Source organism: Rhinopithecus bieti, unplaced genomic scaffold, assembly GCF_001698545.2.
Source record: "Rhinopithecus bieti isolate Rb0 unplaced genomic scaffold, ASM169854v2 scaffold_1530, whole genome shotgun sequence".
NCBI classification, from domain to species: Eukaryota; Metazoa; Chordata; class Mammalia; order Primates; family Cercopithecidae; genus Rhinopithecus; species Rhinopithecus bieti.
The window spans coordinates 1,037,226-1,059,474 of record NW_016803808.1 but is presented as its reverse complement, the minus strand read 5'-3'; the positions used below and the strand labels follow the sequence as shown (position 1 = coordinate 1,059,474).

The 22,249-nt window shown below is 39.4% G+C and overlaps 1 protein-coding gene across 3 annotated transcripts in view; it reads left to right on the top strand.

The window, feature by feature from the left end:
- MBOAT2 (membrane bound glycerophospholipid O-acyltransferase 2) overlaps nt 1-22,249 on the top strand; it is a 147,057-nt gene that overhangs the window by 31,823 nt on the left and 92,985 nt on the right. For 2 of the 3 annotated variants that reach the window (XM_017853470.1, XM_017853479.1), the window contains one exon: nt 10,223-10,368. The exons of the other annotated variant lie outside the window; for it this stretch is intronic. In XM_017853470.1, the coding sequence (XP_017708959.1) occupies nt 10,223-10,368 (146 nt within the window). The remainder of the gene's footprint in view (nt 1-10,222; nt 10,369-22,249) is intronic. 3 annotated transcript variants of the gene reach the window in all.

Genomic DNA, 22,249 nt, shown 5'->3' with positions numbered 1-22,249 from the left:
AAAAAAAAAAAAAAAAAAAAAAAAAAAATTCAAGGTCCCATTTCAAACTGGGGAATAAAAAGTTATGGAGCTAGAATCCAAGAATCTGTTTCTAACTAGCTGTCAGATGATTACTACACAGCTAAACTTCCACAGATAAGATCCCAGCACAGGGTCCTTAAAACTGAAGGTTGTTCTATCTATCTGTGCTGTGTCTTCCTAGTCTGGTGAGTGTTTGGCATTTAAAACATACCTCAATTTGGAATAGCCACATGTAAGTGCTCATAGCCACATGGGGCCAGTGACTGTTATATTGAACAATGCAGATCTATTCAGAAAACTGCTCAGCAATAAGTGTACAGTTTGATACACATTTTGAACTTTGATATACACTTTGATCTTTCGCATCAGGTTGTATACTTCACGCCTCCCCACGCCCCTTTCCATCAATGCAGGGTCTCACAAAGACTGGCTCTTCACCTTGGGAGGGACTGGTTAAGAATATGTTATCGAAAATCCATTTATATTATTTTTAAAAATTAGAACATATTTTGTATTCCATCAGTAGAGATGTGGATGTAACAATTGATTTTTGGGGGCTGTATTTATTGATTCGTTGAAGATTGTAATCACTTTGCACTATCTTAAAATTTAAGGTTTTTTTACTCCAAAATTATTATAGGTTAGTTTTTGGCTTAGTGTAGAATGCTTAATTCTGATGTGGAGGTAATTAACAAACTTTTGTTGGGCACGTGTGACAGTGGATGGGCATGTAGCTAGTGGCTATCATATTGAACGGTGCAGATCTTTTCAGAAAATTGCTCAGTTACATGTAAGTGTATGGTTCGATATGCATTTTAAATAACCCAGAAACTCCTTTCTCGTGTTCTAGTAAGAGGGAGGAAATTTAAAGCATATAAAGCTGGAGAAAATATACAATCTATTGTGGAGACAGAATGTAAATTTGTGAATAACATTTTATATTTTAACCACACATTAATTAAAGTGTAAGCACCCTTAGTAAAAATTTAAAGATGATAAGATCAGGTTCAACTTTGGAACTAAAAGGAAAAAAGTGTAAGATGGAGATCACAGAGGTTGAGGTCCCACATCTGCCATACTTGCTGTTTCCTTTTAAAGTAGAGATAACACTGGTCTCACATGAGCATTGAGGATAGCTTAGGTTTCATGAAATGTAATAACATTTATTATACAGAAATGGAAAATGTTAGCACTGGGAGCACTAAGGTATTTGGTTTAAGTAGGAAATAGGTATAGATAAATGTTTTAATGCTGTAAGTGGAAAATTCAGAATTCCTGGTTTCTCTTAACTCAATGATATAATTACACTTGAACTATTCTGTTTTTTAAAAAAACTAACCCAAGAAGTACATTGATGCGTGTCCATGTATTCATGTAATACAGTTGTATGTATACTGCAAAAATAAAAAGCTAAAGAGCTCGCAGACTGTAATGGAAATCACTATTGGAAAAGACACCATAAAAAAAGATACAAGACTAAGCTATAGACTGAGAGAGATGCTATTTGCAAAAGGTCAGTTTCAGATATATAAAGAATTCTTTTTAGGCCGGGCGCGGTGGCTCAAGCCTGTAATCCCAGCACTTTGGGAGGCCGAGGCGGGCGGATCACGAGGTCAGGAGATCGAGACCATCCTGGCTAACATGGTGAAATCCCGTCTCTACTAAAAAATACAAAAAATTAGTCGGGCGAGGTGGCGGGCGCCTGTAGTCCCAGCTACTCGGGAGGCTGAGGCAGGAGAATGGCATGAATCCGGGAGGCGGAGCTTGCAGTGAGCTGAGATCCGGCCACTGCACTCCAGCCCGGGCCACAGAGCGAGACTCTGTCTCAAAAAAAAAAAAAAAAGAATTCTTTTAAAGAAATCAATGAGAAAAGACAAGCTGATAGAATAATGGGCAAAGGATATAAAGGGAAAACTAAATGTCCAATAGACATAAGAAAAATATTCATCTGGGCTAGTAATCGGGAGAAATACACATTTAAAAAATAGAGAAATAATGTTTTACATTTATTAGCTTGGCAAAAATTAGTAGTCTTGACAGTACCAACTGTTGTCAAGAATGTGGAGCAGTGGAACTCACATTGCTGATAAATACTTAATTAGGAGAGCAATTTAGCAATACTTAGCCAAGTGGATGTTGCTTGACTTAGAGGTTCTACTCTGGATGTTAACATAATGAAATACAATACACAAGGTGAGTAAATAAGGTAGAGCCGTGTGTATCAACATAGATAAATGTCAGCAATGTAATATTAAGTGAAAAAATTTGCAGAAGCTTACATTCAGTTTTACACCATTTTTAGTTTAAAATGTTCAAAGCAATACCATATGTAAAATACACAAGTAGCAAAAATATAAAAATATGCATGAGAATACTGCAACAAACTTAAGGCTAGTAATCTTTGTGGGAGGGATGGAAGGAGTAGGGCCAGAGGAGGGGTTTGCACAGGAGGCTTCATTGTATGTGTAGTATTAGAAATACTGGAATATTTCAAGTCCCTGTCGTTCTCTATTACCTCCTTCCTAGAGGTGACAGCATCTAATGGTTTAGTGTCTAGTGGTTCTGGACCTGTGCATATGGAAGTAGAATAGCATGGGCTCTGGGGTAAGGGTGCCTCGTTGTGCAAGGTGGCTATGATTATTACATGAACCCCTCCTTGTAAAGCACAGTGTGCTGCACTGCCTGGCACACGTCTGGTATCTACTGAGCACCTACAATTAGTGAAGTATGATATATAAATGGACTATATGGAGACTATGTTAATGTCTAGCACATAGTAGGCTCATAATAAGTACAGAATAAATGCATGTTTAATAAATGAATGTATACACATAGTTTGGATTTTTCTTCTACAAATCGTACCTTTCACTTACTAGTATTTCTTGGTAATCTTCCATATCAAAATATACAGATTTATATAATTATTTTCACCACATTTTAAAAAATCTGATTTTAATTTTTAGTTTCAGGTTGGGCATGGTGACTCATGCCTGTAATCCCAGCACTTTGGGAGGCTGAGGTGGGTGGATCCCCTGAGGTCAGGAGTTCAAGACCAGCCTGACCAACATGGAGAAACCCCGCCTCTACTAAAAATACAAAAATTAGCCAGGGGTGGTAGTGCATGCCTATAATCCCAGCTGCTTGGGAGGCTGAGGCAGGAGAATCGCTTNCTCGGCCTCCCAAAGTGCAGGGATTACAGGCATGAGCCACCGCGCCCAGCCCAATTTTTAAAAAAATATATTCTTGGGACAGTTGAAATTGAAAAATTGAAACTTAAATAGATTCTGTGAATGGTCTGTGAATGGCAAGGTTAACTTCTCGATTCCTCCTGTTTGGGGAAATACCCACTATAGCATTTAAGGGTAATGTGGACTCAGGTCTGAAGCTTGTTCCCAAATGGTTCAGAAAAAGATTCATTGTGCATGGGGTCAGGGAGGAGTTAACATTGGCGAATCTGGGTGAGGACAATGTGGAGATTGTCTTGCACTCTACTTGCAACTTTTCTGTGAGTTCAAAATTATTCTAAAATCATTTTTAAATTAAATTACTAGGTACTGATAGAACTCTAAAGCAATAGTTACCAAATTTGAGGGTGTCTCCATCATTGACACCTTTAACAATCTGATAAAATCTATGGATTTTGTTCCCAGAAAAAATTGGTTAAACACAGAACATTGCCTGCAATTTCAAGGGGTATATAGATGCCTTGAACTCCATGCATGAATCCTAGGTTAAAAGAACCTCTCATTTAAAGTATTGAGAAAAGTGGTGATGTTCTCTTCCCTTTCTAAGACTATGGCAGACTGGGTTTTTTAGACCAACAGTTGGAAATTCTATAGAAAAATATAGAAAACAGATTCTTTAAAGCACTGAAGGCCTGACAAAAATAGTAAGGTAACTACCAGACCAAAATCTTTTTTTGTTGTTGTTTTTGTTTTTGTTTTGAGATGGAGTCTCCCTCACTCTGCTGCCCAGGCTGGAGTGGTGTGATCTCTGCTCACTGCAACTTCTGCCTCCTGGGTTCAAGCAATTCTCCCGCCTCGGCCTCCTGAGTGGCTGGGATTACAGGCATGTACCACCACGCCTGACTAATTTTTGTATTTTTTGTGGAGACAGGATTTCACCATGTTGGCCAGGCTGGTCTCAAACTCCTGACTTCAAGTGATCCATCCGCCTAAGCCTCCCAAAGTGCTGGGATTACAGGCGTGAGCCACCATACCTGGCCTACTGGCCAAAATGTAAGGACAGGAGAGAATACCAAAAAGTAAATGGAACATGAAGGCTGTTTTTGTTTTGCTGAACCAGGCAAACTTGAACTTCTGTTTGATAGTTTTTTGTTTGTTTGTTTGTTTGTTTGTTTTTGACACGGAGTCTCGCTCTGTCGCCCAGGCTGGAGTGCAGTGGCCGGATCTCAGCTCACTGCAAGCTCTGCCTCCCGGGTTCACGCCATTCTCCTGCCTCAGCCTCCCGAGTAGCTGGGACTACAGGCGCCCACCACCTCGCTCGGCTAGTTCATATTTTTTAGTAGAGACGGGGTTTCACCGGGTTAGCCAGGATGGTCTTGATCTCCTGACCTCGTGATCCGCCTTAATCTGATTCAAGTTAAACATGTCTCGTCCTCCCAAAGTGCTGGGATTACAGGCTTGAGCCACTGCACCTGGCCTTGTCTGACAGTTTCTAGCAGCAAGAAGGACGGCTGTCAAAGTCCAGAGGCTGCCCAAGGTAAGGCATCTATTAAGGGACCTTCCACCAGGAGCCTCGCCCAAGACCCATACTGCTGCTATCTCAGGGGAATGGTGAACCAAGTAAATCTGACTTCTCCTGGAAACTTCTAGGAAACTTATCTGAGCCTTATTTTTTTAAAGTTCCTGAAAATTTGTACCCATGAATCAGCCCTGGCATAGACTGTACCCCAAATCCATACCCTAGTGATCAAATAATCTTAAGCAGTGAATTTAGTTTGAAGTAATCTTGGACTGCTGGGATCCCCTAAGCACCTGGCAAAAGCAAACACAAATTCTCTGTGGAAGAATGTACCTGTGTGCTACTCATTGTCCCTAGAAATTTATTAGTGGAGATTCTTTGACAGATAGATGTGTGTGTGTGTTGGTGTATATATAATACACACACACATTTCACATTTAGCACAAGAACTAACACGCAACAGGTAGCAGAAACCATCCACAAAGACCTCAGGTATAGAAGTTAGCAAACACAGATTATAAAGCTACTACACTATGACTATTTAAAAAAGAGTAATGAAACAATTTTATTTTAAATTCTCAATTTTTAAACTGGAATTATATCTTTTGCCACCATTTAAACATAAAATATAAAATTGTATTCATCAAGAAATGAGGATATGCAATGCATAATTTTGTAGGTTGCATGCAAGCAAAATCTTCAGAGAACTCTGCACTTTTCCATGGGCGAGGGCATGGCTGTCCTTAGGCATATGAGAGTCTGTGGCCTGTGGCTCCCCAATGGCAGAGGCCTCGTTTCATGTACCGATGTATCCCTGAGGCCAATACAGGGCTTGACACAAGGTAGGGTGTCACTAAATTTTGGCTGAATGAGTAACTATGATTTTCCAGGAGATACTTTATGTCACTGAAATAGCAACATGTGTGTGAATGCTTTTCTTAGGAAAAGACAAATTCATACCATAGCTGAAAAATCAATCCAGTAACAACCATACGTTAGGGTTAGTGTGTCTATGCTCTTACATCGGGATTTCTTGGTTATAATGAATTCATTTTCAGTACTTCATGCAGATATGCTCAACAGTGATATACACCAAGTTAAATAATCAAACTAGAGTACCATGTGTTTCTTATACAATATTCACATAAAAATTACTTATAATTTAACCCAGATTGTCACTAAAATGAAGGCCTTGAAGACCAGTTGTTCTTTTCTCCAAACTTTTGTTATAAACATTTTGAAATATTCAGAAAAGTTAAAGGATTAATATAATGAACACCTGTATGCCCAACCTAGATTCAACAATTGTTAATATTTAGCCATATTTATTTTAATGATATTCCTTTCTGTATCATTTGGAAATATTATATATTATATATTTCCAAATATATATAAGTTCATATATATAGTTCACATATATATAGTTCTTATATGTGTGTGTGTGTGTCTGTGTGTGTGTGTATATATATATATATATATATAGTTTTAGTTTTCATAGTTAGGTTATGCTGCAGTAATAAACTATCCCCAAATCTCACAGGCTCAAAACACCAAAGGTCCCTCTCGCTACTTGTCCACTCATGGACTGGCAGGGTAATTTGCTCCGCATCACTTCTGGAACATTACAGATAGCACAACTCTGAAGATTCTTGTTCTGGCAGTTAAGTGTCCTGGCCGAGAAGCAACACACATCACTTCTGCTAACAATTCACCAACCAAAACTTGTCCCCACAAGGGAGTAGGAAATACATCCTCTGTCTACCCAGAAGGGGAGGAGAACCAGATATAGGTGACTGGTACTAAAGAACATTACAGTTGTGTATGGACCGTTATTTTGTTTGGGGTTTGTTTTTAAATGTGGTAAGCAGTATAATGTAGCGGTCAGAAATTCAAGTTCTAGATCCAGACTACCTGATGAGTAACGAGTTACAGTAGTTAAACTGTTTCAGACTTGGAAAGTGGAGATAATAGTAGAGTTCTCCTCATAGGGTTATTGTGAAGATTAAATAGATTATAAATGTAAGGTACTTAGAATGTTGTGTCAGCTTGGGTCCTCTGAGGAGCAGGTGCCAAGGAGCAATTAGAGAGCAAGTGATGAGCTGGGGAAGTTGTCTGTGAGACAATGCTCTGGGGAGCTGGCAGAAGGAGGGAGAGCTGCGGACTGCAGGACCGACCCCTCTGGAGGAGAGGGGGAAGGAAGGAAGGCTGGGCAGGTGGAGGCGCAGGCTGTCAGGAGTATGGCCTTGGCATGAGTCTGGGCAGAGAGCCTGGCTGTGGGGCAGTGAAGTTCTAAGGAGGTCCCACCATGGCCTTGGCATGAGCCTGGTGATGGGTATCAGGTGTGCTGCAGATGATGCTGTAGGTCAGTTATGCCCCCTGCGGGTGGAGATCTGAGGGGCGTGTACTCATACCTGCCACATAAGCACACGATTAATATTAGCAATGTGGCTTATGAAACGGGAGTGTAACTTGGTTTTTTCCAAAAGGAAAACCAGTTACCCCAGTTACATTAATTGGATAATCTAGCTTTTTTTTTTTTTTTCCTACTGATGGGAAATGGAAATGTTGCTTTTCTGTAGATGTGAAATGCTCTATTTGTGTAACAGTCTCCTGTGGATGGCCCTGTGCATGTGTGCTCTGACAGTGTGTAGTGGATCTTTGTGTGTGCCTAAGCTCTTGTGCTTTTGTGCCACTTTATCTGGGGTATAGTTGTAAATGTTGAATTTCTTGGTAAAGGATATTATGTTTTAAGTTTTGGTGGCCGTTGTCCAATTTTCTTTAAAGAGCTGTCCCAAGGTGCAGTCAGATAACAGTATAGAGCACCAGCTTCCTCATGTCCCCAGCAGCACTGAGAGGTGGAAGATAGTGCCTCACTGATGGTTTTTTTCACACTTCGTTAATTATGGTTGAGAGAGAATATTTTTCAGATTGTATTGGACATTGATATTTGTAAATTGTTCTTTCCTTTTGCCCAGTTTTCTACTGAGTGGTTCATAGTTTCTCATGGATATCCAAGAGTTCTGGATATGTAGAGGTGGAGGGTCAATCTCATCACTTTCTTGTTTTAAAAATCTTCCATGGTTTTGTCGTCACTACGGGCTCAAACGCCTTGGCATGACATACAAAGCCCTCACTTCTGAACCACCCTACTTCCGACCTGATCTCCCATGATCCCTGGCTATGCGGTGCGTTTGCGCTTTCCTGTCCAAGTGCTTCCTTCATGTTGTTTTCTTCCTTAAAATGCCGTTTCCCTTTTTCTCCAACACAGTGCTTCTCACACCTTGAGGATCATAAGGACCTGTGTTTTCATTTTATTTTTTATATATATTTTTGGGCCTATCCCCCCAAAGATTTTGATTTCAGTGTCCAGAGTGAGGCCTGATCTCATTTTCTTTATCTGAATGATGACAATGTTGAAAAGAGATTTCAAAAATTCTGTACAATCCTGTATGTGTGTTGTCCTTGACATATTCTTTCTTGGAAAGAATCATACTTTGTCTTGTAATGTATGAATAGACTGATATGGAACGGGGAGGGGAAGCTGCCCCCTCCGATGGTTGTGGAGCTGTGTGGGATTGGGAAGCACTGCCCGCCCAGCTCGCCCCTCACATGCTTTGTGGCACGCATTCCTTCAGGCTCGCTCTTTTGTGGTGTCTTGAAGGGTGTTCTATGTAACCATTGAGAAGACTCTGATGTTGAGTTGACGTTCCTTCTTTATATGTTTATGTTTTCCATTAGGTTCTAAAGTCATCCTGAGCTAGGACTGGGACTCGTGCATTTTTAGATTTCCCATGTTTGCCCATAGTAGATGCTCGGTAAATTTTTGCTATAATTAAATTAGGAGCTATCTGAAAAAGAAAGAAATAAGAGATATTTGAAACAAAGTTTTAAACTGTAAAAAACCATGTAGATGTGAGTAGTTAATATGAAGAATACTGATTTTCCATTTTATTCACTTTTGCTTAATTTTAAAATGCTGTTAGAACCCTTTAGAAGGCAAGAAGTGTTAGAACTTTTGGAGAGACATTTTGCTTTTATTGAGCCTGTTTTAAAGAACAATTGTTTCTTCGACAATGTACAACAGTATTCTACTGTTTTCCTCCGTGAAATGTGAGAAAGAGAATATACTTGTCTGTGTCTTTAGGCAGAGATATCTCTATGGGTCTGTGGAAATAGCTACATGTAGATAGTGTGATTTGTTCACAATTTAGGTGCCTGAAACACTGATTGTTTTGTTATGTATTTTTTTGCAAGTTCCTAACGTCAATGGGTTTTTTCTTTTATTTATAGACTTTAAAGCATATTATTCCTAAGATTCTATGAGAATGTGTTTCGTAAGAGAGAGGAGATTTTGGCTAGGTGTGATGGTTCATGCGTATAATCCCAGCCCTTTGGGAGGCAGAGGCAGGCAGATTGTTTGAGCCCAGGAGTTCAAGACCATCTTGAGCAACATAGTGAAACTTTGTCTTTCCAAAGAAATGCACAAATTAGCTTGGCATGGTGGTGTGTGCCTGTAATCCCAGCTACTCGGAAGGCTGAGATGGGAGAATTGCCCGAGCCCGGGAGGTAGAGGCTGCAGTGAACTATGATTTCACCACTGCAGTGCGGCCTTGGCCACAGAGCAAGACCCTGTCTTAAAAAAAAAAAAAAAAAAAAAAAAAAAAAGAAAAGGAAATGGAGATTTTCTCCAGTCTGTCTTTACATACCATGAGAGATTCTTATTTTCCGTCTTTTTGTTTGAGAGAAAAGAGTAGCAGCAGTCTTACCAGAGTGTATTTCACTTCTATTAAGTCAAGAACAGTTTAGTTCCTAGTGAACTATGAGGAAATTTAAAAATTGAGGTTGGTGGACTTGAACTTTTTGAAGGCTGCTTTGTCCCTTATCTAATTCATTCCTTCCCCTTGGGAGCCAATCCTTGAGATGCCTCAGAGCTTAGCTGCAGATTCCCACTGTTCACAGTGGTGATGTTTAGGCCGCAGTGGACTCCCGTTTACTCCCATTGCCACAGACTGTCTTGCATCCCACCAGATCCTCCAGCCCCTGGTGCCCTTATAGTCTCAGGGAGCTTGGGGACTTTGACCGCTCCCGGAGCTTTTGCGAAGAAATTTAGGGCTCCTCTTTTTCACCAGTTATAGGATTCCTTCAGTCATTAAACAAGTTTCTCTTCCCCTTAACCCGTAGGTGCCCTGGGCTTTTTGTTTCTGTGTCTGCAAACCAGTGTCAACCAGATTTTTCCAGATGTCCTTCTACACCTCTCCCCACGTGGCCACACCTGTTCCCTGCCAGGTCTAGCAGAGACAGTATTGGTGGGCATTGGCCCATCACTTGGAACTTGAGGCTCATCCTTGGGATTTCCCTTAATTTTGTTTTGTTTTGTAAATTTGGAAGGTCTTAATTTTGTGTAACCTTTATGTTTTGTCCTGAGAATTTCAATGTAACATGATATGAAAAATTCAGGTCTGTGTTGCTAATACAAAATTTTAATTTTTCTTTACAGGTCAACTTTGTAGTGTGCCAACTCTTTGCCTTGCTAGCAGCCATTTGGTTTCGAACTTATCTACATTCAAGCAAAACTAGCTCTTTTATAAGACATGTAGTTGCTACCCTTTTGGGCCTTTATCTTGCACTTTTTTGCTTTGGATGGTAAGTAACTATTTTGATCCTTTTAAAATGAAGACTATTTGGATATATTTGAGAATTGAGTGTGTGGAAAGATACAGTATGTAGGGTGTTGTTCTTACATTTACTTAAAAAGTTTTTTTTCCAGGCCAACTTTTAAATTTTTATTTTAAAACAAAAAATAACGAATGGGAAATGGACTCTCTCTCTCTCTTTAGTTTAGTCTTAGAGGAAAATTTACTATTTATAATTTATGAAAAGACAGATGAAAAGTATATAAAGGCATTTTATCCTGTCATGAGTAGTTCTTTACACCTATTTTGCAAATCTTTTATACTGACAGAAAAGCCATTTAAAATGTGTTTTTCTTTGTTGTCTGTTTTTTCTCTGGGCAAGTAGCTTTTAAGAGCCTGATAAAGCCTATTGATAGAACATTACTGCTATTTTTTAGATTCTGCCATTAGCAAAAGAGGCTTTTGTTTGTTCATTTGTCTGTTCTTCATGGGGAAGAATTATTTATGATGGAAAGCTTTTATTTCTGACTTTTCAGATGGATGTTGGTATTTTCTTTCATTAGGTCTCTTTCTCAGTCCTCAAGGCTACCCTGAGAGTCTTAAATACAGAAATACTGTACTTCCTGTTTGTTACAGGAAGTAACAAACAAATGTTAGCTGTGCGTGCAGAAGAAATCAGAAGGGCACACTGTCTTGGCAAAACAGCAGAAACTCTCAGTGGCAGTCTCTTTGTGGTCTCTTCCTGAGCTTGCTTTCTTATGTGAGCCCTTGTGCTGCGTGCTCATCTGCTGTAGTGCTCGCCATTCACAGTGAAGGACTTCCAGGCTTGCTCTTCTGCAGATTGTTGTTTGATATCAGAATTCCCTGAGAGGATGAAAATGCACTCACTCGGTCTGTGCCTTAGTAGTTTCTGTTGTGGGTTGTAGAATCTGGGACTTTAATGACGCTTTTGTGTTTGTTCTAGGATGTTGTTTTTTGCTGGTTATGAGGATTGGAATACACTGATATTTCTTAATCTAATTTTTGCCTCTGGCAATTACAAGTGTTTCCTAGAAACTCATGAAAAATTAATTAGGGATAATTTATTCAGTCTCTACCATATTGCCTCTGATAGGCACTGCCCTGGTAGACAGTGTTTAGTATTGAGATTTAAATATGACCTCTTAAATAAGACCCAAGTCTGGTCTTTTTTGCTTCGTTGATATCACATTTATATCATCACAGTTTTTTAAGGTTTCTCAGGTGATACTATTTAAACTATAGAGTAGTGTATATTTTTCAAACTTGTGATTATGGAGCTTTTCAAACATAAAGGTACAAAGAACAATATAGTGAGCCCTCATATGCCCATCACTCAGCTTCAACAGTTATTAAAATTCTACCATTCTCGTTTTATCCTTTCCAACTTATTTTTGTAGAGTATTTTAAAGCATATCCCAGTCTATGCATTTCATCCACAAATAACTTTGATATTCAGTATATATTTGGGTAGCATATTTCCATAATGCATTGGGAAAGGCTTATAGTTCATATTGGCCAACTCCAGGGGACACCATTCACTCTGTGGTCTATGGAGACAGAGTAGAAGATAAAAATATAAATAGTATCTCCTACAGTTGTGTAACATGGAGGTACTGCCAAAGATGAGGAGGCATCTCTTAAAAATCTTTTACTGAGGAAGTGTTCTCTTGCTGTGAAGCCTTCTTGGATGCCTTGTAACACAATGTCACAAGTAACCCGACACTGTTAGTGTCAGGTAGTCTGAAGTACTTCAAATTATATGTGATAACCAGGATTTCTTCTTTTTTCAATTTTTTAAGACAGGGTCTCACTTTGTTGCCCATGCTGGAGTGCAGTGACGTGATCACAGCTCACTGCAGCCTCAATCTCCTGAGCTCAGGTGATCGATCCTCCCACCTCAGCCTCCCGGGCAGCTGGGATTATAGGCGCGTGCCACCACACCCGGCTAATTTTTTGTAGAGGTGGAGTTTCGCCATGTTGTCCAAACTGGTCTTGAACTCCCAGACTCAAGCAGTCTGCCCACCTTGACTTCCCAAAGTGTTGGGATTATAGGCGTGAGCCACTGTGCCCAGCCAGGATTCTTATTTTTATTTTTCAAAAGAGTTCTCTATTTTTTTCTTAAAGGAGAAAGCTTTCTGTATTCTTTCTTTGGAAAGAGGGATTATTTATGCCTCTGTACCATGTGTAAGATCACTCTTCGTTAATTGGAATTAACTAATAGGGATATATTCTTTTGATTTGCATTTCAGTATTTTCTTTTGTAGGCTCAAAAACAATTGTATCTGCTATTGATTTTGACAACTTCTCTTTTGGAAAACATGTTAGTACTCTGTAAATATACAGGCATGCCTCAGAGATATTGCAGATTTGATTCCAGACCACCACAATATAGTGAATATCATAATAAAGCAAGTCACATAAGCTTTTTTTGGTTTCCCAGTGCAATTAAAAGTTATATTTACCCTATATTCTAGTCTATTAAGTATGCAATATAATTATGTCTAAAAAATGTATATACCTTAATTGAAAAATTTTTTGTTGGTAAATAATACTAAGGATCATCTGGGCCTTCAGTGGGTTGTAATCTCTTTGTTGGTAGAAGATCTTGTTTGATGTTGATTTCTGCTCGCTTACCAGAGTGTTATCTGCTGAAGGTTTGGGTTGCTGTGGCAAATTCTAAAAATAAGGCAACAATGAACTTTTACCATAGTGATCGACTCTTCTTTTCACAAAAGATTTCTCTGTAGCATGTGATGCTGTTTGATAGCCTTTTACCCACAGTAGAACTTTCAAAATCGGAGTCAAACCCTGCTGCTGCTTTGTCAGCTAAGTTTATGTAATATTCTAAATTCTGAATTAAAAGTAGAGTCCAAGATGGCTGATTAGAGACTTTCAGTGTGCCTCAGCCACTTGGAAATAGCATGATAGTACATAAAGATCAACTCTCTGAGCTTTAATTCAAGAAGGAAAACAGGAATTCACCAGAATTGTGAAGGACACCTCAGATCCTGAAGGGAATGCTAGCAAACAGCCCCAGTACGTGAGAGAGGCAGGGAGCCCTTCTCTATTGCTTACCTTTCCACTGGGGATCTGAGCAACCCACTCTGAGGGAGAGCACTTTGTTTCTCCCAAGCCCTGGAGCCAACTTGGGGAGAGGGTTTGAGACACTGTGAGAAACAGACATCATGAAAAGCTGCAGACATTCTCTCAGACCTGAGATGGAAAACAGGACTCCGTTTTTAATCCAGGCACGTATGAAGCCAGCCATTCCTTGGTGACTCAGCAGCATGGCCGTGCAGGCATTTCAGTCTTGGTCCAGAGATTAGAGCACCTGCTCTGGAGTAGGGTAGGGGCCTCCACAGCTAGAACTGTGGAAAGTGCCTCAGCTGTAGGGCTAGAATTGTGCTTTCCTCCATTGCAAGACTGGGTCAGGAGGAGAGCTGCTAAGTTGCAGTTTCTCCTGGGCAGCAAGACTTGTAGCCAAGGCCAGCTTGGTGACCTGAAACTGATCCATGTGTGCCATTGTTGGGTGCCCCACTCTGCTCTACTGATACTGTGGTATGACAGGGCCCTCTCTACTCCACCTGCAGGCAGAAATCCAGACATTTGAGAGCACCTGTTTGCCTGGACCAGCAGACTGAGCCACCCCACCCTTCCTGGACATAGATCGTGGTACAGTGAGGCTCTCTCTGCTCCACACCCAGGCAAATCTACAGGCATTCAGAGCTTCTGTCTGTCTGGTTCAGCAGCCTGAGCCACCGCACTCTTCCTGGACGTAGATTGTGGTTCAAGGGGACCCTCTGTGTTCCATGCCCAGGCAGGTTTCCAAGCATCTGGAATGGCAACTCTTCTAGATTAGAAGTTTAAGCCATCTCCCATTCCTATGTAGAGAACATGGAGCCCAGATGGTTTCCAAGCTGCATGCCTAGGCACAATCCTGCGTTCTTGGTGGCTGCCCTCTGGATTCTCCCTTGGCACTAGTGTCTGTGCCTGCCACTGGGGAATCTGTAGGCTAGCCTGCTCTGTTTGGCCCTGCTCTTTGTGGCCCCTGCCCCTCTGGGGCTGAATAGGGAGCTCAGACCACTATATACTCCACAAACCAGCTTATTGCCTGAGGCAGTAGAGAGCTTCTGCTAGTAAACAAGGATCGAGTATATACTCAGCTGTGTTGGCTGCAGCCAGCTTTCACTTATAAGCACCATCTGTGGGCTTGTAGGTTGAACTCCACAGCCCAATCTCATTAAGGAGGGAGAAAAGGAAAAGGAAAGAAAAAATAACATGATAGGGAAAGAAAGAAAAAGAAAAAAATCTTACCTGCATGAAAATAATTACAAAAATTAGAAGTGACAGCATCTCTAGATGAGAAAGAACCAGTGTAAGAATTTTGGCATTATGTGGTGACACCACTAAATGATTGCACTAGATCTCCAGCAATGGACCCTAACCAAAATGGAAACTCAGAAATGACAGATAAAGAATCAAATCCATGGATTGCAAGGAAGCTTAGTGAGATCCAAGACAAAGTTGAAAGTCAACACAAAGAAACTTCTAAGGCAATCCAGGAAATGAAGGAAGAGATAAACATCTGTAAAAGAAATCAGTCAGAGCTTTTGGAATTGAAAAACTCACTCAAGGAATTTCAAAATACAATTGAAAGCTCTATCAATAGACTGGACCAAGCAGAGAAAAGAATTTCAGAGCTTGAAGACCAGTCTTTGGAACTAACCCAATCAGACAAAAATAAAAAAGAATTTTAATAAATGAATAAAATCTTCAAGAAATATGGGATTATGTGAAGCAACCAAATGTACAAATTATTAGCATTCCTGAGAGAGAAGGAGAAAAAGTAAACAACCTGGAAAATGTATTTGAGGAAATAATTCAGGAAAACTTCCCTAATCTTGCTAGAAGTAGCCATCCATATATAAGAAATCCAGAAAACATCCACAAGATAGTATATAAAATGAATAACACCAAGGCGTATAGTCACCAGACTGTCCAAGGTCAGTGCTAAGGAAAAAATCTTAAAGGTAGCTTGAGAAAAAGGGCAAGCCATATAAAAGGGAACCTCATCAGGGCTAACCTTACAAGCCAGGACAGATTGGAGACCTATTTTCAGCATTCTTAAAGACGTTCCAACTAAGAATTTCTCAACCCACCAAACTAAACTTCTTAAGCGAAGAAGAACTAGACTCTCTTCTAGACAAGCAAGCACTAAGGGAATTTATTACTACCAGACCAGCCTTAGCTCCTTAAGGGAGTTCTAATACAGAAACAAAAGAACAATACCTGCTACCATAATAACAGCATAAATATATAGCCCACAGACCCTGTAAAGCAGCCACACGATAGAAACTGCAAAGCAACTAGCTAACAATGTCATGATAGAATGAAAACCTCACGTATCAATATTAGCTTTGAATATAAATGACCTACATGCTCCACTTAAAAGGCACAGAGTGGCAGGTGGAATAAAAACAAAAGACTTATTCTTGTGTGGTCTTCAAGAGACCCATCTCACACATAATGACACCCATAGGCTCAAAGTAAAGGGTTGGAGAAAGATCTACTATGCAAATGGGGGGGAAAAAACGCAGAGGTTGCTTGCTATTCTTATATATGATAAAACAGACTTTAAACCAGCAACAGTAAAAAAAAAAATAAATAAAAATAAGAGTATTACATAATGAATCCTACATGCATAAAATCATAAAATTACATACAATTCTACCTGAATAAAATTACATAAAATTCTACCTCTCAAGGGTTCAACTCAAGAAGAAGACTTAACTATCCTAAGTATGTACGTGTGCAACATTGGAGCACTTAGATTGATAAGACAGGTACTTCTAGACCTATGAAAAGACTTAGCCACACAATAATAGTGGGGAACTTTAACTCCCACTGACAACATTAGACAGATCAGTGAGGCAGAAAACTAATTAATTAATTCTGGACTTATAGTCATCACTTGACTAAGTGGACCTAATAAACATTACAGAATACTCCACCCATCAGCCACAGGATATACATTCTTCTTACCTGCACATGGAATGTACTTCAAGATCAACCACATGCTCAGGCATAAAGCAAGTCTCAATACCTTCAGAAAAACTGAAATCATACTGTCTATGCTCTTGGACCACAGTTGAGTAAAAATGGAAATAATACCAAGAAGATCTCTCAAAACCACACAATTACATGGAAATTAAACAATTTGCTCCTGAATTGCTTTTGGATAAACAATGAAATCAAGGCAGAAGCATAAAAATTCTTTGAAACAAATGAAAACAGAGACATAATATACCAAAATCTCTGGGATGCAGCAAAAGCATGTTAAGAGGAAAGTACACAGTGATAAACACCACTTCAAAAAGTTAGATCTCAAAATAATGATCTAACATCACACCTAGAGGAACTAGAGAAACGAGAACTAACCCCAAAGCTAGCAGAAGAAAAGAAATCACTGAAATCAGAGCTGAACTGAATGAAATTGAGACCCAAAAATCCAACCAAAGACCCAACAAAACCAAAAGTTTGTTCTTTAAAAGGGTAAACAGGACCAATAGATTGCAAGCTAGATTAACAAAGAGAGAAAATCCAAATAAGCATAATCAGAAATGACAAAGGTGACATTACAACTGACCCCACAGAAATACAAAAAGATCCTCAGAGACTATTATAAGCATCTCTGTGCACACAAACTAGAAAATCTAGGGGAGATGGATAAATTCCTGGAAATACACAGTCTTCTAAGATTGAATCAGGAAGAAATTGAAACACTGAACAGACCAATATTGAGTTCTAAAATTGAACCTGTAATGAAAAACCCCTACCAACCACAAAAAAGCCCTTGACCAGATAGATTTACAGCTGATTTCTATTAGATGTATAAAGAAGAGCTGGCGGCCGGGCATGGTGGCTCACACTTGTAATCCCTGCACTTTGGGAGGCCAAGGTGGGTGTATTACCTGAGCTCAGGAGTTTGAGAACAGCCTGGCCAACATGGGAAAACCCCATCTCTATTAAAAATACAAAAATTAGCCAGGCGTGGTGGCACACGTCTGTAATCCCAGCTACTTGGGAGGCTGAGGCAGGAGAATTGCTTGAGCTCAGGAGACAGAGGTTGCAGTGAGCCAAGATCATGCCACTGCACTGCAGCCTGGGCAACAGAGTGAGACTCAGTCTCAAAAAAAACTGGAATCATTTCATTGAGAACAGGAATGAGAGAAGGATGTCCACTCTCACCACTCCTGTTCAACATAGTTCTGGAAGTGCTAGCCACAGCAATTAGACAAGAGAAAGAAATAGAAGGCATCCAAATAGGAAAAGAAGAAATCAAACTCTTGGTCTTTGCTGATGATATGATTCTATACTTAGAAAACCCTAAGGACTCCTCCAGAAGGCTGTTAGAACTGGTAAATGATTGTAGCAAGATTTCAGGCTATAAGATCGATGTACAGAAATCAGCAGCTTTTCTATATACCAATAATGTTCAAGCTGAGCGCCAAATCAAGAATGTAATCTCATTTACAGTAGCCACACAGATAAAAAAATTACCTAGGAATACATCTAACTAGGGAGGTGAAAGATGTTTACAAGGAGAGCTTCAAAACACCACTAAAAGAAATCATAGATGACACAACAAATGGAAAAACCTCTCAGCTTATGGATTGGAGGAGTCAATGCCACTAAAATGGCCATACTGCCCAAAGCAATTCGTATCAAACTACCAATGTCATTTTTCACAGAATTGGAAAAAAACTATGCTAAAATTCATATGGAACCAAAAAAAGAGCCCGAATAGCCAAAGCAATCTCAAGCAAAATGAACAAAGCTGGAGGCATCACACTACATGACTTAAAACTATACTATAAGGATACAGTAACCAAAACAGCATGATACTGGTACAAAACAGATATAAACCAATGGAACAGAATAGAGGACTGCAAAATAAAGCCACACACCTACAGCCATCTAATCGTCAACAAAATTGACAAAAATAAAGAGTGGGGAAAGGACTCCCTAGTCAATAAATGATGCTGGTATAATTGGCTAGTCATATGCAGAGGAATGAAACTGGACCCCTACCTTCCACCATGTACAAAAATTAACTCAAGATAGATTAAAGATTTAAATGTAAGACCTCAAACTATAGGAATCCTGAAAAAAAAAAAAGCAAGGTACATCATTTTATCTGGGTATTGACCTTGGGAAAGGATTTATGACTAAAGTCCTCAAAAGCAATTGCAAGAAAAACAAAAATTGACAAGTGGAACCTAATTAGAACCAAAAAACTTCTGCACAGCAAAAAAAACTATCAGCAGAGTAAACAGACCACCTACAGAATGGGAGAAAATATTTGCTAACTATAGATTTGACAAAGGTTTAATATCCAGAATCTATAAGGAACTTAAACAGTTGAACAGGCAAAAAGCAAATAATCCCATTAAAAATGGGCAAAAGGCATGAAAAGACACTTTTCGAAAGAAGACATACAAGTGTTCAACAAACATGAAAAAATTACTCCGCATTATTAATCATCAGAGAAATGCAAATCAAAACCACAACGAGATACCATCTCATACCAGTCAGAATAGTTATTATTAAAAAGTCAAAACACAACGGATATTGGCAAGGCTATGGAGAAAAGGGAATGCTTCATACAGTGTTGGGAAAGTAAGTTAGTTCGGCCACTGTGGAAAGCAGTTTGCAGATTTTTTAAAGAACTTAAAACAACTACAGTTTGACCCAGCAATTCCGTTACTGGGTATATACCCCAAGGAAAACAAATTATTCTGCCAAAAAGACACATGCATTTCCCTGTTAAACACAGCACTATTCACAATAGCAAAGACATGGAATCAACCTAGATACTCATCAATGCTGGACTGGACTAAGAAAATGTGGTACATATATACCATGGAATACCACACAGCTATAAAAAAGAATGAAATCATACCCTTTGGGGCAACATGGATGGAGTTGGAGGCCATTATCCTATGCAAATTAACATAGGAACACAAAACCAAATATTGCATGGTCTCACTTATAAGTGGGAGCTAAACATTGGGTACTCATGGACATAGAGATGGCAACAATAGTCACTAGGGACTACTAGAGATGGGAGATAAGGTGGGGAGCAATAGTTGAAAAACTGACTGTTGGGTACTATGCTCAGTACCTGGGTGATGGGATCATTCATACCCTAAACCTCATCATTATGGAATATACCCAGGTACTGCACATGTATCCCCTGAATCTAAAATAGAAGTTGGAAAGAAAATGTTTTTGTTGTTATTCCAACAATGTTCACAGTATCTTTACCAGGAGTAGACTCCATCTGAAGAAATCACTTTCTTTGCTCATCCATAAGAAGCAATTACTCATCTGTTGAAGTTTTGTCATGAGATTGCAGTAATTGGTCACATCTTTAGGCTTCACTTCTAGTTTTCCTGCTATTTTCCACCACATCTGCAGTTACTTCCTCCACTGAAGTCTCGAACCCCTCAATGACATCCATGAGGGTTGGAATCAACCTCTTCCAAACTGTTGCTAATGTTTATGTCTTGACCTCCTCCCATGAATCACAAATGTATTTAATGCCATCTAGAATGGTGAATCCTTTCCGAAAGTTTTCAATTTAGTTTGCCTAGATCCATCAGAGGAATCACTATCTATGGCAGCTATAGCCCTACGAAATGCATTTCTTAAATAATGAGACTTGAAAGTCAGAATTACTCCCTGATCTGCAGGCTGCATAATGGGTATTGTGTTAGCAGGTATGGAAACAACATTAATCTCTTTGTCCACCTCTGTCAGAGCTCTTGGATGATCAGGTGCATTGTCAATATACAGGAATATTTTGAAAGAAATCTTTTTTCTGAGCAGTGGATCTCAACAAGGGGCTTATAATATTCAGTAAACAATGCTGCAGAGCTGCTGTGGTTCAGACTTTGTTTTTCCATTAACAGAGCACAGGCAGAATCGATTTAGTGTAATTCTTACTGGCTTTAGCATTTTGGAATGGTAAATGAACATTGGCTTCATCTTAAAGTCACCAGCTGCATTAGCCTGTCCTTTGAAGCTTTGAAATTAAGCATTGACTTCTCCTCTCTAGCTATGAAAGTTCTCTATGACATCTTCTTCCAGTAGGAGGCTATTTGATCTACACTGCAAATCTTTTGCTTAGTGTAGCCGCCTTCATTAGTGATCTTAGTTAGATCTTCTGGGTAACTTGCTACAGCATCTAGATAACCTCAGCACTTGCTACTTCACCTTGGGTTTTTATTTCTGGAGATGGCTTCTTTCCTTAAACATCATGAGCCAGTGTCTGCTACCTTCAAAATTTTCTTCTGCAGCTTCACCTCTCTCCACCTTACTAGAATTGAAGAGAGTTAGGGTCTTGATCTGGACTAGGCTTTGACTTAAGGAATGTTTGGCTGGTTTGAGCTTCTGTCCAGACAATTAAACTTTCTCTATATTAGCAGCAATGCTGTTGTGCTTTCTTATCATTTGTGTGTGTGTTCAGTGGAGTAGCACTCTCAGTTTCCTCCTATAACTTTTTCTTTGTATTTACAACTGGTGCAAGAAGCTTAGCTTTCAGCCTGTCTTGGCTTTTGACATACCATCGTCACTAAGCTTAATCATTTTTGGCTTTTGATTTAACGGTGAGAGACATACAACTTTTCCTTTCACTTGAACACTTAGAGGCCATTGTAGGTTAATTAATTGGCCTAATTTAAATAATTGTTGTCTCTCCGGAATGGGGAAGCCTCAGGAGAGGGAGAAAGACAGAGGAAGACAGAGACTGCTGGTCAGTGGAGCAGTCAGAACACACCTAACATTTATCAATTAAGTTCTTATGTGGGCACAGTATGTGGTGCCCCAAACGATTACGGTAGTAACATCAAAGATTGTTGATCACAGATCACTGTAACAGGTAAAATAATATTGAAAAAGTTTGAACTATTGTTGAGAATTACCAAGCTGTGACAAAGAGACACGAAGTCCCAGCACGTGCTATTGGAAAAATGGTGCCAAGAGGCTGACACGATGCAGGGTTGCCACAGACCTTCAAGTTGGAAAAAATCTCAGTATCTGCAAAGCACAGTAAGGCAAAGTGCAGTAAAACAAGTCATGCCTGTAACTTATCGTTTACCTCCTTCTTTTTGGTCTTAGTTTTTTTTAAAAAAAAAAGAAAGAAAGAAAGAAAGAAAGATCATCTGCAAGTTCCTTTTAAGTGAGAATTAATTTAGACTTTATTTATTTAAATGTCTTTGATACTAACACTATATGGTAATGGGACAGAGCTTAAACTCTGAAGTCAGGCAAACCTGTATTCCAGTGTGGCTGCCTTGGTCTGGTGGCTGTATGACTTTGGACATGTTATTAGCCACTCTAAGCTTCACTTTCCTCATCTGTGAAATAGAACCAATGATTACAGTGAGAAGTAAATCTGTAAAACTACAGAAAGAACATGGTGTGATAGCTAGTCATTATGAACATGGAAAGTTACTCAGAGTCGTTCATCTGTTATTACCATCATCCAGAGTGATGCAGATTGGAAATTTTTGTGTTTATCTCTTTTTTAGCATATATCGTACAGTACTGAGGTAATCTATTCTTATCTTTCTGTCTAGACTGGGAATTCTATGAGGACATAAACTATGTCTCATTGACTCTTATATTTCTAGTGTTCAGTACAGTGCCTTTCAGAAGGTAGACATTCGGTAAAGATTAGTGGCACAATTGAAGAGATGTTTTCAACCTTTTTTTAAAACTTTTTTTTTTTTTGCTAAAAATAAACCTTATGCTTGCCTTTAGTGTGACTTGAAATTCAGAAGACTTAAAATGTGGTGTCTGAAAAC